General features: G+C 38.0%; 1 protein-coding gene across 1 annotated transcript; it reads left to right on the forward strand.

Annotated features, from left to right (window-relative positions):
* The first annotated feature begins 5,330 nt into the window (after positions 1-5,330).
* Positions 5,331-17,242, forward strand: Kiaa0408 (KIAA0408 ortholog). The gene is made up of 5 exons (XM_051175476.1): positions 5,331-5,609; positions 11,430-11,768; positions 11,866-11,945; positions 13,779-14,958; positions 15,927-17,242. Exons 1-5 carry the CDS (start codon positions 5,436-5,438, stop codon positions 16,098-16,100), a joined length of 1,947 nt encoding a protein of 648 aa, XP_051031433.1. The 5' UTR covers positions 5,331-5,435; the 3' UTR covers positions 16,101-17,242.
* The last annotated feature ends 361 nt before the right edge of the window (positions 17,243-17,603 follow it).

Raw genomic sequence — 17,603 nt, forward strand, 5'->3', positions numbered from 1 at the left:
AAATGAATTGACTTTCCAAATAAGAGAAATCTAAATATGGCCATTATCACCATGTGCCATTAACAAGCAGCTCTTGCTCGCTCACTCGCTCTCTCTTGGCGAGTTTGAAAGTGCTGGGCTCCATTATAAAAGTTAAAAATGTCCTGGACCTGGAGTTGTTTACTCAGAGTGCAAACTGCTCTAGAGTTACAGAGCTCTGGTTGGAAGCCAGGGCCAGAAGGCCGCCTCCAAGTCCCTGACGTCACAGTAGTCCCAGCTGCTGTTGTGACACTGAGCTGAGTGGCCCTTTGATGGTGAAGTTTGCAAAGGGGCTTGTCGGAACCACTGTGTGAATAGACGGACTTTGTTTTAAAGACGAATCATCGAGACTGTTCTTTCAGACAACTAGCTCTCTGCCCACGTCTTACATTGCTAGACTTAACCACAGAGCCTGACCTGTTGCAGGATTGCCCCCAAGTGCAAGAAGGTATGTTTCTTTCTGACAAATTTGAAAGCAAGACACTGATTATGGCAGGGTACAGAGGGGCTGCAGTTGCTGCGTTTTAGACAGTGGATGAGGTTTAAGTAACGTGGGATTTCAGCATCTCCTGAGCTGATGGATGCCTGTGTCTGGGATTTAGGACAATGGGCGGGGTACATAACGGATTCAACTGACTCAGGGAAGCTGCTGTTCAGCTGCTGAGGGTAGATTTCCCAAGCCTGGCCTGATCCTGCCATCCTCACCCTGAGAATGTGTTTCTCACTGGCTCAGTAGATCACAAAAACTTTGCTCACTATAAGTTTCCTTAACTATTTATTAGAATGCAATTTGCGGCAGGATGAAGTGATTTTTAAAACCTGCAAGATAAAATTCACAACCCCCAAGTCTGCTGCTATTTGAAACCCACAATTAAAAAAAAAAATGTGGCATCATCCAAGATGACCATTAGACTCCAGGGTGTTACTGCAGTGTTATCTCAGAGGTACTGGAGTCTTCCAGAATTAGCAGTGGTACACCCTCTGCCCAAGGTTACTTACTACTCTTAGATCTTGGCTTCCCCAGGCTAAAAGTTGCTGTTTTTAATCAGAGCCTTTATTTTATCAGCTAAGGGAACTGAAATCGATGTGCCTACCGCTTACATTGAAAGTATGAGTAAGTAAGTGGAGAGCCAAGAATAAACGACAGTAATCATAGCAAAACCAAACTTGATTTCTTTGGTATTGGGTGTGCTGTAACTGTCTGACCTTGCTGAGAAATGAAGATCAGGCAGAAATAGCAATAAAGAATGGAGACTTTTCATTTTATCTTCTAAACAAGTCCAATGGGGAGGTCTCTGAATAGATGCATTTGCTGTTGAACAGTGCAAGAAGGATAGGAATCCTTAATTGACTGAAACGGTATCAGTGATTGACAATAACCTGGGAAGTGAGCTAGAGAACTTCGCAGACAAATGATGCTCTACTTTGAGGTACAGGCATGGGGTTTCCTAATTCCTCCAAATTCATCAAGAGCAAAGCATCCCCAGGCCAAATGATCTCTTCTAGGAATTGTGAAGTTGGCAGCATCTGGTGACTCATACATTCCTTCTGGAGTATGTATCCTCATGTGCGTGAAGAAAAAAAACAAGTCCTCAGAGCAGAGTCCTACTAAGATAGAAGTAATAGCACAGTAACCTCTCCTAGCACTGTAAGGCTTGCTTGGCTAACAGCCAGTTTTCAGTGGGCAAGACGGAGTTTGAGATGATCACACCGTGACATAGAAAAAAGAGAGCATGCCTCAGGTGAAGAAGTGTGGCCTTGACCAAACTGAGGCAGATTGGGAGGGGCTGTGGCAAGGCAGGAGGACATGCTCAAGGTTAGCACGTCTTTGCTTCTCCAAGCCAAAAGTAGTTGTCCTGCACCAAAGCTTGCATGTTATCATTTTCCTCTGTGAGACCCCCCTTTGCTGTTCTTATATTTTGCTTCCTGGCAGAGCTGAACCATTAGCTAAAGCATTTTGCCTTCCATCACCACACTTGCGCAACCCACTCTCAGCCCTTTACAGTCTTGGCTTCTGGCCTTGGGGAGAAGAAGTAGGTTAAAAGGAATTATACAATGCCAGTTTATTCTTGTTGCTGGGGGAGGGACACATGAGTGACTAACAAATGCAGCTACCTCTGTCCTTCCCCGTTTTCTCTAATCAACTTCTGTTCTGAATGAGAAAGCTAAAATAAAACAGAGAGCAAGGGAATATGGGAAAGAAGATGCAGAATGCAAAAATCCTTTCCCCTCTCCCACATAGATACCAGCATCCGTGGGAGGGGAAGAGGGACAGCTAGGAACAGAGAATTTTTATATCTGCTTCAGTGCAGAACACTAAAACTGAGCTTTTGGATGTGTTCATCCCCTTGACCCTGAAACTTCTCATCACAGAACACTCTGTCCCCACAGAACTGACCCTTTAGCTTGACAGCTTAAAATCTTGATTGAGAATGATAGCAAAAGAAATTTTATATATTTATTCAACTTTTTTGCTAGCAACAAACTGTTTTGCACTAAATACTTGGTATACATCCTTAAGAAAGTTGAAAACTGCTAAGGCAAGATACAATCTAAAATATATAAAAATTTACACTGTTATGCTTGGTTCCAAGGAAGTAAAATTCAAAATAACCAGTATTATTCTAGGAAGTGGGTTACATGGAAATGCATGAAGGAATGGATTAAGAGAAGGGGAAAAGACAAAAGACAAGGGGAAGAAATCATCATTTATCAAGAACTCATTATGTGTAGTGTTTAGATTCTTTGTACACATTCTCTCACTTGATAACTTACACTTTAGAATGTTTCCATGCCTCCCACTCACTTTGCTTTTAGAAAGCAGTGCAGTATCTCTTACTGTGTTACAGTGGATAATTGTATGTATTGAATCCAAGTCACGGATGCTAGCAAAGATAAAGAAATCCCCCTACCAAAAAAAAAATGGTAGACATTCTGTAAATAAACATTTTTTGATAAAGCTTTCTTTTTAATACGCAATAATTGGTTTTCAGTGGTGGCCATCACCTTTCACAAACTAGATTTTACTCTGATTCTGGAAAGGGGAGGCTGTGAAGATCGGCCCTTTATCATAAGCTGACAAGTTTGACACTCTGCAGAGGAGCTCAGGATTCGGGCCTGCACAACTCTTTCCTGGGCTGACATACTCCTGTTATTAGGGACGAAACTGATCTAGAGTATTTCTGGATGATCTTCTCGTAGATAAAAATAGAAGGGCTTGACCCCTTTAAACTCCAAGAGGCCTGTGGTTCAGTAGGAATTAAAACAAAAGAAAACTTGCACTCATTGTTACATGACTTTCGTAAATACTTGTGAGGATACTTTCTGAGTATCTCCAGTTTTAAATACAGTTGGGACAAACTGTGGAATATCATAAAACCTTTTTTGTGACTATCTTGTCAGAAAACATCCCCTTTGTCGAATTTGTAGTTTCTTCTTGATGTCTCAGACCTCTACCCGTTCCAAAGACATCCCAGAGGCAATTCTTTATGGCCACTGAGGTGCATCCTGCTCACAGTTGGTTACAGATAACTTTGAAGCAGTCTTCCATTCTCACAAAAGACATCTGTGTTTCCTGGGAATGGGTTTTAGGTGAACCTAAAATTTTACTAGGTTATCAACACTAGTAAAGATTATGTCCATTGAAACAAAAACCCACGTTCTGTAAATTCTTTACTACCTTCATTGTGTTAGAACTTCGTGGTTTGCCTTTATAAGTGGGGACAGTAGCAAAAGAGAACCAGCAATAACGAGGAACAAAATGACGTTAGAAACAGCATGGGTAAATGGCACAGGGCTCATGAGGGCATGTGTGTAACTAAATTTGAAATTGTTTACTTTTCTTGACTGAATTAATAATGATACTGTGAGTGCCAAAGAAATATGCAAAAACTATCAAAGTGACATTGGTAAATGTTTTTGAGAAAATATAGATCTTACCATTAACAGAGTTTTTGTTTGTTTGTTTGTTTGTTTTTTAAGAAGTGGAGCCTGCATAAAGAGTTATGTTTCTAATTTCTTCTAGTCTAAATAATTCATTCCTATCTTGACTGGAGAGGCCTGACAAAAATAAGGTTACCTTTCACGGTAATCTAATATATGGGGTGTGAAATATGCATCAGTCTTGGATGAGGGCAAAACTGTTCTTGCTACATAATCATATAGACCTAATTCTGCCAGGGACACCACAACATTGACTATTGGCAAATCCGTGCTTAAGTAACAGAAAGGGAATGGTATTATGGCCACGGATTAGTAAGATGAAGAATTGGGGTTTGGGGTTTTGTTTAGTTTTCATTTTATTCTTTTTCCAGTGTGTGTGTGTGTATGTGTGTGTGTGTGTGTGTGTGAGTGCACATGCACACATCCTTGCACACATGCATATGCTGGAGTTCACCCAGGCCCCTGACAAAATAATCATGTGAGCCTGCTGAGTTACCCATAACTCTGTTTCTTATTGGCACAATTATTTTTTTAAAAATCGTGCATTATTGATAAGCTTTTCTATTCACTTCAAAGACACATGATGTTATTAATAAAAACTCTCCAGATAAAGCAGGATTTTTGTTCAAAGTATTTTTAAGTTTTCAAATTACTGTACATTTATTATACTATCCAAAGTTCATAATAATGCTATGAACATCCTCACTTTAATGTAAATAAAATATCAAATCTTTTAACAGAATTTTGTATCTGGTATTTTAAGGCCAATTTTAATTATGTGTACATTTGGGGATGGGACATGTGCGTGTGTCAGTACAAGTGTCCACAAAGTTCAGAAAAAGATGTTGGATTCCCTGAATGTTGGTACCCAATAAGGGGGTTGAGAACCAAATGCAGTTCCTCTGTAAGAGCAGTATGCAATCGTAAGGTCTGAGTCATCTTTCCAGCCCCTATGTCTGGTATTTTAAATTGTCTCATCAAACCCTAAATATTCATATCCTGAATAATAGAAATCAAGTCATTTTGGTTACTACTTAGTATAACATAAGAAAGCTGTTCTTCAGTTTTCTATAATAATTATTCTAGACATGTGTAGTCCAGATGAAAGAAAAGAGACTATGAATAAGCTTTAAGAAATGTCTCACAGATACCTGAGATTTTATTTGAGGAAGTAAAATAATGACCTTTTTTTCATTTTTAAGATTGGCAGGGATTCTGCTAGGACGAGTGACTACCTGCTTTGGGTCTTGGTAGAGTCTTTCCACTTGACCTGGGGAGGGTCTTGCTTCTTTTATGTTTCATTTTCTATAGTTTAATTATGTTATTGGCTCTTGACAAAATGATATTTCCACAGAGTACGTAAACTTGGAACTCTGTCGTCTTATGTTTATTTCAGGCTTTATTTTAAAGGCAAGTGAGACCACTTCAAATCAAACACTTCCACATTTCCAAGAAACAGCTGAGAGAAGGCAAAGATGAGCAGAAACCCCTTGGCTGACACTCACACACTTGCCGTGGACCTGTATGAGGAGCGGGCGAACACACAGACCAACTGGCACAAGGAAAGGATGGAATTACTCGACCAGTTTGATAATGAAAGAAAAGAATGGGAAAGTCAGTGGAAGGTCATGCAGCAGAAGATTGAAGAGGTATGACTTGATTTGTTTAAAGATGCCGTAAAACTCCAAGCTAGGCATGAAAATCCTGCTGACACTCATTTCACACTGGGGCTACTTTCACTTCTCTTCTTCCACCAAAGAAATAAACATCTTGTGACATTTCCTAGATCAAAACCAGCATAGCCACACCTAGAGGTGTCTTTGAGACTGCATTGGTTTTATAGCCTTACATGAAAATAAAGACCACGAAATGGTTCTCAACCTTGCTAATGCTGTGACCCTGTAATGTAGCTCCTCATGTTGTGGTGACCCACATACACCATAATGTTTTTTGTTGCTACTTTATAACTGTAATTCTGCCACTGCTATAAATCATAGTGTAAATATCTTACATATAGACTAATATGTGGGCCGAAATGGGTCATGATCCACAGGTTGAGAATTAATGCTCTAGAATGTATAGATTTATTATACTCTGATTTCAGATTCATGCTACCGAAGTACCAAAGTAACGTATATATTCTGTATGACTCTTCAGCTACTAGAGCCTAGGATGAAAATCCAAAAAGTAAATAATTGGTGGGATATACAGCATCAAGATTATAATCTGTACTCATCATATATCATCTCCTTTCTGAGATGATATCTGAGTAATCTATACCAATAATAGGAAATAACACAGCAGTATCAAAAGGTATGTCATGTGTCAGACAGAAAAGTGATAGAGGAAATCAGATTTATTCTGGCAAAGTGCTAATAGAAAATGAGTTTTTTTAATGACATACCATGGTTCTGACACAGTCAATAATTTTATTTTCATTAACCAACTCCTTTTCTCTATGTCTAAAAGCCATATATGAGTGAGTACATACCATGTTCCTCTTTTTGTGACTGGATTACCTCACTCAGGATGATGTCTTCAAGTTCCATCCATTGGCCTGCAAATTTCAAGATTCCATTGTTTCTTTTTTTCTGCAGAGTAGTACTCTACTGTGTAAATGTGCCACATCTTCTTTATCCATTCCTCAGTTGAGGGGAATCTAGGTTGCTTCCAGGTTCTTGCTATTACAAATGATGCTGCTATGAACATAGGTGAACACATGTCTTTGTTGCATGAATGTGGATCATTTAGGTATATGCATAAGAGTGGAATTGCCAGGTCCTGTGGTAGACTGATTCCCATTTTCCTGAGGAACCGCCATACTGATCTCCAAAAATGGCTGTACAAGTTTGCGCTCCCACCAGCAGTGGAGGAGTGTTCCACATCCTCTCCAGCATAAGTTGTCACTGGTGTTTCTAATTTTAGCCATGCTGACAGGAGTAAGATGGTATCTCAGAGTTGTTTTGATTTGCATTTATCTGATGGCTAAGGATGTTAAACACTGTCTTAAGTGTCTTTCAGCCATTTTGGATTTCTCTATTGAGAATTCTCAGTTCTATAGCCCACTTTTTAATAGGGTTATTTGGTGTTTTGGTGGCTAGTTTCTTGAGTTCTCTGTATATTTTAGAGATCAGCCCTCTGTCAGATGTGGGGTTGGTGAAGATCTTTTCCCAGTCTGTGAGCTGCCGTTTGATCTTGTCGGCTGTGTCCTTTGCCAAAGAAACTAGGATGCAAGGAAGACCCTAAGAGATTCATAAAAGGTCCCTCACAGAAGGGAAAGGAACAAGAGCTCCTGAGCATATTGAGAGTTGGGGGGCAGTGAGTTAAGAGAAAGAGAAGGGGAGGAGAGGAGAATGTGTGGGTCCAGAGATTAAGTCGGGGGGACAATTACACAAAAGCAAAAGAGAGAGAGAGAGAGCCCATAATAGACGGAGCCACTATAGGGTTGAAGAGAAAACTAACTATAGATAAATGTCCAGAGACCTACAAGTATGACTCCAACTAACAATCTGACCAACAGTGGAAAGGCTACCTTAAATGCCCTTCCCTGATAATGATATTAATAACTAACTTATATGCCATCATAGAGCCTCATCTAGTAGCTGATGGAAACAGAACCAGACACCCACAGCTAAACACTGAGCCAAACTCCTGGAATCCAGTAGCAGAGAGAGAGAAGTGATGAGCAAAGGGGTCAAGACCAGGCTGTTACAGAAACATACAAAGACAGCTGACCTGAACAAGGGAGGAGCTCATGGACCCCCAGACTGATAGCTGGGAAACCAGCATTGTACCAACTCAGACCCTCTGAATGTAGGTCTCAATTAGAAGGCCTGGGAAGTCTAAAGGACTTCTGACATTGGAACCAGTATGTATCCCTAGTGCATGAGTGGACTTTGGGAGCATATTCCCCTTGGAGGGATACTCCCTTAGCCTAGAGGCAGGAGGGAAGGCCTAAACCCTACTCCAAATGACTTGACAGATTTTGATGTTTCCTCCTGGAAGGCATCACCCTCCCTGTGGAGTGGGGGGGAGGAATGGGATGAGAGGGGGATCGAGGGAGCATGGGAGGGAACTGGGATCGATATGTAAAATAAGAATATATATATATGTATATATATATACATACACACACACACACATATATATATATATATATATTATAAGAATAATGTCACTTGTAGAATTAAAAAAAACCCTAGTCATCCTCTACTTTTGTGTGAAATATTCCTTCAGACATTTACTTTAGTGTGCTTTTGAGCTTTCTCCAACTGAAATTTATGTATATTAATTTTTGCTATATTTTTTCAATAAATAGTATTGAATTTTATGGTTTCTTCAACTTAACAAGACAATTATTTAACAGGTCTTTGGGCTTTCTTTTCCCCAAGATAAGCAAAGTAAGCACGTTCTATGTTTACAGTGCCACCATATTTCTTTCTGATTAACAGAAAACAAAGCAGTAGTGAATAAGTGGTATGCCAAGCCCGGTGTTGATGGCACACACCTTTGATACCAGCACTCGGGAGGCAGAGACAGGTGGATCTCTGTGAGTTCAAGGCCAGCCTGAATGAGTTTCAGGGCAGGCTCCAAAGCAATGCAGAGAAACTCTGTCTCGAAAAATAAAATAAAATAATAAGAAGTGGCATGCCAAAACAGAAAATAAAGGACAGGGGTATGAGATCCTTCTTCTAGGTGTTAATAAAGGCGAGGCATCCATGATTAATGATTCCTAAATAAATCTACTTCTACTACTACATTTGTAAAACATATTCTACTAGCTTCCTTCACTTTCTTTGTCTAAGGACTTCCTACCTGTGATTAAAACAGCATAGTTGAGAGAGTTTATAAAATGTGCTACACACTGCCCATAGGTAATATCTCAATGCCATCACTGTGTGTCTTCTTCTGGTCATATTCAGATGGTTAACAGTGTACAAAGTTAAGACAAAAATGCTGAGAAAAACACAAGGAAATATTTTCTCAGGCTATCAACCCTTGTTTTTAAAACTAAAACTAAAAAAAAAAAATTACTTGGAAATTGTATGGAAAATGAAGTATAATAAAGTATTTTTCTGTAGCAAATACATTTTTTAACCAGTAAAGTGTGTGTGTTTAAAGTTATCCTGTTCCAGTATTAAATTATTGCAGGATATTGAGCCACGTGCAAGAGAAATACAGACTTCAGAGTGTGCATCCCTAATATCAGCGATGTTAAATAATAATATCATTGAATGAAAGGATCCAGTGTGAAGATGCTCGTGCGTCCCTGCTGAGTCCCTCTCTGTGAGCATTGCAATTGATACTGAAATCTAAGTTATACGTACTCAGGCCAGTTGAAACCTAGAATAATCCACATATGAACTGTGATCATGGACACATTAAGCTGACAGAAATCTTGAAAATTTTTTGTTCCCTTGCAACCTTTTCTTGTGTCCTTTGGTCATTCAGCTACTGACAAAGGCTGAGTATTAAGCAGAACAAATTCCCTATACCAAAGGAAACATTTCCCATTCATTACAGTGTACTAGTTACTTTGGGAGGGGGCAGGATAGCTGCTATTATTGTTTTAATTTTTCAACCAAGTTGAGAAGTCTTGGGAAGCTACAATGGCATAAAATTACATATAAAATAAATTATACCAAACCAAAAACTGAAGGATGAGATGAATACAGGAAAAGGAATTGCATATAATACACAAGAGTGGATCTTTCTAGAACCCAATACAGTTAACATGCAAAATGAAAAGCCATGTGTCATGCATAGCACAATTTCTCCTGGATTTGAAAATATAGCAAATTTCTTTTTGTTCAGGAATTTTTGTTTTGTTTTGTTTTGTTCTGTTTTGAGACGAGGTTTCTCTGTGTAACAGCCCTGACTGTCCTGAAATTCGCATTGTAAACCAGGCTGGCCTGGAACTCACAGAGATTCTCCTGCCTCTGCCTTCTGAGTGCTGGGGTTAAAGGTGAGTGTCAAAGTCTATTCAGGAATTCTTAAAAATGTGAAAACATTGTTAATAGCATCCTTAAATTTAACATGGAACTTTGGGGGTTGCTCCTTGTATCATTCATGTTGAAGAGCAATTCATCACAGATAATTTTATAAGCATCAAAACAATCAATTTTTTGCTGTAGTTTAATGGCAACTGTACTTCAGTCATTCAGAGGAGTGTTTAAAATCTTTATCAATATTGGGGAACTAAAAGCACTGTGCATTGTTAATGTATTAGCTATGTATATTCTCTCAACTGCAATTATGTATAAATACTGAGTATGTTATTATTACAAACATTTACTGCATTTGTGAAATCTAAATGCATTTGCTTTAAAATTATTTGATGGTGTGATATGCTTTTGCAAGATGCAAGCAAACCTCAGAAGAACACTACTTCCTTCTTCACTTTGGGGGGTGAGCTGATGGAGTATCTGCTGGTTTCACTAAGGCAGCGTCCCTAAGGAACAATTCAGGGTTGTCTTTTATGGAGGTGATAGTTGGTCCACGCTTTAAAGCTCTGTTTTATCATTTAGAACATTGATGCAATCATTTTAATCTGAATAAAAACAACTTTTGAAAAGAATGTTTATCATTGTGGCATTGAAAATATCACTATATATCTACCCTTCAATAATGTAAGTTGACCAACCAAGGGGAATGATTAATAAGGGATTACTTAGAGTAAATAATATGTTGATTTACTATATGATGCTGTCAGCTATTTAGACAGTGAATGTTGTTATATAAGATCATATGTTTAAACTATATGACTATTAATGGTAAACTCTGGTTATATTAGAAAGTGGTTATAGAGAATAGAGAGTAATTGATTTGTGTCAGTGTAATTTTGTGATTGTGCTTCTGCATTCTGTATAGATTCAGACTTAATTTATTTTTCAATGAGTTGATTTCTCATCAGAAAAACAGAATGTGGTATCCATGCATTACCCTACTAAAACTAGTCTTGATGGTTCACCAAAACTGTGCTAGCTCATCCCTGTCCTAAAAGCACTATCTATATGCACAATCATTAATACCCATGGTAACATATAGTAATATTACAAAGAGAACTCAAATTGATTTAGTATCAAGAATATTGATCAAAGTTAGGCATAGTAGCACACGACTTTATTTCTACTACTCAGAGTCAGAGGCAGGTAGATATTGGGGAGCTTGAGGACATTCTGGTCTTCATAATGAGATCCATATAATAAAACTCTGCTTTTAAAAAATATATTAGCAGCGTGTTGGTGGCACACACCTTTCATCCCAGCACTCGAGAGGCATAGGCAGGAGGATCTCTGCGAGTTCGAGGTCTACAGAGTGAGTTCCAGGACAGACTCCAAAGCAATGCAGAGAAACCCTGCCTCAATAAATAAATAAATAAATAAATAATGATCTAAAAAAAGGAATGATAAAAAGTTATTGATCAAGGAAATTAGGAAAAGTAAATTTTTATTTTTCATTTCTTACAGCTTTGCCAGGAAGTAAAGCTGAGGAGGAAAATGAACATGAATGAACATTCTAAGGTCTTTGATCTTGATCAAGATAAAATGGAACTTCCTCCAAATCACCCCAATTCAGGATGTGACTTTAGAATGACGAATCACCGAGATGATCTGGTAAAAGACAATGAACTAGAGAAGGTCTTCCTCAGAGAAGGAAGCCAAGCTTATAAAAAACAAAACATACCCACAGGAAGCAAAGTCGGGCTTCTGAATCCTATGGCCACAGAAGAGGAGGCATGTGAGGCATGGGCTGACACAAGGACTTCTAAGGAGGAGAGTAAAGATTGTTCTGTTGCCCTTAACACAGTAAGTAAGATGGGATCAGCCGGGAACTCTTTCTAAAGAAGTGTTTGCACTTCTAAATGCTAACAATGCCTCTCTTTTATGTGTTATGTGTATGAAGGCTCTTGAAGAACTTGCAAAAGTAAGTGAAGAATTATGCACCTTTCAAGAGGAAATCCGAAAGCGACCTAACCACAGAAGGTAGGCTGGCACACATGTGGTTATTGTAAACTGGGAAATCCAAAAGAATTCTGTTTACAGTCAGTGGATCTAAACTGCCTTATCATGTATATACCTCATGGATTCTTAAAAGCAATCTTCTAATATTTTTTCATAATGTAAATATTAGGAATATGATATTCTTTGGGTATTTAGTTAAGGTAGACTCTGTAATAAATGGGTATGTATCCTCTATTTCAGCTCTTTGTCATTCTGAGTGTTTGACCAGTAGAAAAATATATGGATGAGCAAATCCAGTTAAATATGTTTTTAAACTATGACAAATTTAACAATGTAGTGTTTGAACAATATAAGATGTTCTATTTAAATATTTTATGCCTAGGTCATGTATTTCTCAGCAGTTAGGTATATAACAAAAGAGTATTTACTTTTCAAAGTAACATATTATATGGCACCTATGACCTAAAACAATGTAGTTTTAAGACAGTTTTAGCTAAGTTTAAAGAAACTAATAATTTGGAGTTCTGTGCATAGCGAGTACATATTATTCTGTATCAATAATTAGTTCATCAAGGGATCAGATATTCTCTTAGAATATTACAACAATGAGATTCCTTATTATTATTCAGTTGTCAGGAAACTGAGAAGTTTTACTGACTGGCAGCAGAGTCTGTTAGCCTCTGTGCATCGCCTTCCATTTGCCCACCCCACTGATGTTCCTTCTGTCTTCTGTTGGTCAGTGCTTACTATACTTCATTTTAAGTTGTGTAGAAGCTTTTTATAAGTTCAATATGTATAATTTGCTATGTGATTTTGTTGTTTGTTAGTCCACATTGTTGCTCTATTTGTGTTTTATACAGAGACTTGCCAGTCTCCATTCATAAATCATATATAGAATAAAACTGGCATGATGAAAGGGACATAAAGTTGGGTGAGTAGGGAGGTAGAAAAGATCTGGGAGGAGATAAGGGAAGATCAAAGAATATAACCAAAATATATGGTATAAAATTCTCAAAAAAAAAAAAAACTATTAAAAAGTGAAGCTTTGAAGCTTTTATAGTTATCCCAGTGCCTTCCAGAAAGCATTTCAAGGGCTCAATATGTGGTTTAACATTGTTTTAAGATTTGGCATAACTTAATATTTCTGTGTCACCCAATATCCCTCACTCTGCTTTAAATCCATCCAGGGAACTCTTCATTCTCTCAATGGGCACACCTTGTTAGACCCTGTTTCTTTGTATTCCCTTTCTTTGATTCATAAAATACAATCTTACTTTCCTTTTAAGTTCAAATGACACTTTCCATTTGGGGTTACCTAATGCTCATGATTACCTAGTGCTCAGACTAACACTATTCCTGGTGTTATTTACAGTTCAAGGAGAAAAGGGAAGACTGAATAGGAATTAAGAGTAGTGAATAGAAATTGCATAGCAAAGAGGGAACAAATATGGCAGGAAGAAAACTGTAGAAATGGGAGGGTCAAGAGCAGAAACTCAAGAGATTACATTGTCTAGTTTGAATCTGGCATGAGGTTTCATGTTAGGGAATGACACTGAGTAAAATTTGGGTTAAACCCATGAATGTAACACTGAAGACTTTTATCCTACAATAAAGCAATAAAGAGGACTTTTAATAAGTGGATTTATAATATATATGTATATATCACAATATTTTGATATCACATGATTTATATATATATATATGTGTGTACACACACACATAACTATACACACATAATGTTTAAGCAAATTGCGACTCTTATAGCAGAGATGAATTTTTTAAACTATGGCTTCCCTTAAAAGCTCAGTTTGAAAGAAAAATGTCATTGATATACTTTGATTTATAATTGCTTAGGATGAAGTCAGAGTCTGTTCTCCGGGAAATGTCAAATGCAATCAGTGTACCTCATAAGGACCACTTGATCAGTAATGGCCAGGGCATTCTTCCAACCAATTTGGAGACAGAAAAACATAAAAACAGTCTGAGCTGGGCCAATGGACTACAAAATAATTCTATGAAAAACTGTGGAATTGGTATAATTGATTTACAAAGAAGTAAAATTCCACCAATTCCTCCTCCAAGAAGTACCTCTCGAAATTTCCCCAGCTCATACTCTGAACAAGCCCAAGAAAGACTGAAGGAAAGTTTATACCACAGGTGGGTGGCCCTTGAGAGTCAAGACAAAAGGAATTGCAACCCTCATTTCCTTTTGAGGCAGTCTCCATTGTTTCCACAAGAAGACAGAAGATTGAAAGATAGTACCATGGTTTCCTCTTTGACACCGGAAGTCACAAGAGATAGCAAGCCTCCAGGTAACGAAGACACTGGACTTAATATGTTGTCATGTGACACTGTAATAGGCACAAAGGAGAGCCCTTCTGCACGGTCTCAAATAACTGGCTGCACCCCCAATAAAGCAAACTTTGAAAAGGTGATTCCTGATAACCCTAGTAAATCGCATCTTGATCTTCATGTGAAAAATGACTTTCTTTGTTCAGTGATACAGACAGACCCACTCAGAAGTTACAACTGCAATTTAGAGAGAACTCCAAGGAATGAAAAGCTGGCAGCAAAGATCGATGAATTTAACAGGATTGTATTTAGAACAGACAGAAATTGTCAACCAGTACAGCAAAGTCAAAGCTATTCAAAACCACCTGATAATCTCAATCTCTGTGATAGCCCCACTGCTCATAGAGATGACCTATCAGAAAATGACAGTGGGACTAAAGGTCTGAAAGCTAATGACCACACGCCTATGCCCATGGAAAATGTGTTCAGTAATTCCACAAAAGTGTCTGCAACAGGTCTGCTCAAACAAATGCAGGCATGCGTGAGTCCCAGCAGCTACCATCTCATGTTCCATGAGCATGATTGGCGACCAAGCAATTTTTCTAGCCGGCCAAAGTCGTCTGATCCCAAATCAAATTATGGTGTTGTAGAAAAGCTTCTGAAAACCTATGAGACAGAGACGGGGTCTGCACAGCAAAACTCGAAATGCTTCAGGGATAACTGGACCAAATGTGGTTCTGATGTAAGTAGTGGTATTACGGAGGGCAGATGTTTAGAAATGTATCACATGGAACATTTGCTTAGTGCAGGGATCAGCAACTGGAGCAAAGAGTAGATTCAAATAAGATAACACAGTTGAGAAATTGGGAACTACATCCATCTTTAGCAATAGCTCTGAAATCAGTTCAGTAGCTAGATCATATAAGTAGGATGTACACATGTTTTGCTTTCGTCTTACCTTCTTGGTTCTGTGAGGCATAAATTAATATGAATTGAGGGTATAGTTTTAAGAACTTCAACTAGTGCATTATTTAAAAATAAGTCATATCAAGGACACATGTGGTCACTCATGCCTTTAATTTCAATACCCAGGAGGCAGAAGCAGGTGGATCTCTGTGAGTTCAAGACTGGTGTGATTTTCAAAGTTGAGTTCCAGGCTATCTGGGACTATGTCGTGAGAGCTTGCCTCAAAAATAAGTAAATAATAAATAAGTAAATAAAATTAATATATTATTCTTTCAAGATGAGGCTATTGCTTGGCTCTGAGGGAAATAGTAGCACCCAAGTTTGTCCTCACTGCCTGTCTCAGATGTGAGAATATCAGCTTTCTCAGGAAGGCCAGGTGCAGGGTTGCAGGAGCTGGACTGATGGCACAGGAGTTAAGAGCACTTGTTGCTCTCCCAGAGGTCCTGAGTTCAGTTCCCAGATCCCACATAACATCTTATAACCTTCTGTAACTCCAGTTTCGGGAAATCTGATGACCTCTTCTGATCTCTGTGGCCACCAGGCACACACGGTGCACATACATACGGGTATAGAGGAAAAACACCTAAATATAATAAAACTAAAGACAGTTGGAACTATGAGTACAAAATCGTATGAACACTTTTATTGTTGTTATGATGGTGGTGGGGGTGGTGATCCTTTTGATGTATTCCTTGGATCAAGTCGTCGTGTGTAAGGAGACAGTGGCCTTTATTTGTGTTGTAGGAATCCATAACAGTGAAAGCCTCGAATGGAAAAGGATTTTCCCGACCTGCTAGACCATCCAATCGCCGGCTCCCATCCAGATGGGCATCCAGATCACCATCTGCACCCCCAGCCTTACGGAGGACAGCCCACAGCTACATAGTCTCTCTGAAAACTGCAGCCCAGATGGTCTAGATCTCTAGCCTGGATTGCTGGACTACAATAGTTCTCGTCCCTTTTGCCAAACTGACTATTCAGAGTGTTTTTACAAACAGTCCTGTTCTCTTCTGCATCTTTCAAGATCACTGGGACAAGCGATCTAACCCTAACTTTCCATCAGTCTTCAGTGTTTTTAATCTATGGGATAATTTTCTCCTTGTACTTTAATTTCTTAGATTAGATTTTTTTATTGACATCTCCATTGACTTCCCAAAATGATTTAAGTTGACACAATGTACAATACTGTATATTCTAACTTTCTTGCAAATGCAGAAAACAAGGTTATGTGCATGGCCATGTGTTTGTAGATGCATGTATTATCATAGGAATGTATTTAGGTAAAAAAAAAATATGTGCTAGTGTTGACTTTAAATTATAACATGTAGACCTATATATTCTTTATGTTCATTTTAAAGTTTTGAAAAATATACAATCCTATTTATATTTTGCACCTTTTAATAGGTATCCACCTAAGGCATTTGATGTTCATATAGTATTAACCATTTCCTTGGCCACCAACTACATTGAAAAATAAGAATTATACACAAACCAAACATTAGCGGTTTTCTGGAAGTCGATCTTAAATAACATTTTAACCCATATGATGGTAACGTGTATTATTGATTTCTTGTTTAAATAAAAACATCACAGGTTTAACAGATCAGTCTTCTCAAGCAAGCATAAGATGCTCACCTGTGATTTTACATATCATCTGGTAGTCTCACATGGCTTTAACTATATACTTGATTCTCACAGCCAGTATCATAAGACTGCCTTAATAATGACAGGACAGAGTAATGAATTTATTTTGTTCATCTAAGTAATCAACATTTGTGAGATACAAAAAGGAATTAAATTGTGCTGAATTTTACTTTTTGTTAAAATTGTTGTAAGCTTTTAGTTTAGCTGCTTTATCTGCTTCTATGGAAGTTAGCCACTTGCTTTGATTTTTTTTCCTTTTTCTGATTGTTTCCCAAAAATTAGTAGATAAGAGATTAATTCACTTTTTTTATAAGGAGGATTATCAGGAACAATATTTTATTGACAGCTAAATTATGCTGTGTTTCTTATACTGTGTTAAAAGGCCTTAAACTATATTTGGGCACTGATGGTCAAAAGAAACTATGACCTAGATCTCTCAGCTACAATCTGCTCACACCAGGTATATGAAATCTATCTCATAAGTGGCATGGAGGATGCCAGAAAGTTGATATCCTCAGAATCCTTCATGGATGATCTTAAAAGCCACTTTGTTGTCCACTGTTTCCATTTATAAGCAATTATGTTGTTTGGTTAGTTAAGTATTAAATCTACTTCACCCCAAAAAGAAACAAACTCAGTAGTCTTTCTCCTTATGATACTCTAGCCACTAAGAGGAATCCACTTTATGATACCATTCCCTGAAGTAAAGTAAATAATTTGTAAATCACAGATTGCCTTAAAAGGCTTGAGACTGTAGCATAGTGGTGGCTAAATTCG

The sequence above is a fragment of the Phodopus roborovskii genome, unplaced genomic scaffold, assembly GCF_943737965.1.
Source record: "Phodopus roborovskii unplaced genomic scaffold, PHOROB, whole genome shotgun sequence".
NCBI lineage: Eukaryota > Metazoa > Chordata > Mammalia > Rodentia > Cricetidae > Phodopus > Phodopus roborovskii.

Excerpts from the sequence above, each read along its gene's own strand:
- Kiaa0408 (XM_051175476.1), top strand. The coding sequence starts at position 5,436 with ATGAGCAGAAACCCCTTGGCTGACACTCACACACTTGCCGTGGACCTG. Across the intron at positions 5,610-11,429 it reads TGCAGCAGAAGATTGAAGAG|CTTTGCCAGGAAGTAAAGCT; the intron begins GTATGACTTGAT and ends CATTTCTTACAG. Across the intron at positions 11,769-11,865 it reads GTTCTGTTGCCCTTAACACA|GCTCTTGAAGAACTTGCAAA; the intron begins GTAAGTAAGATG and ends ATGTGTATGAAG.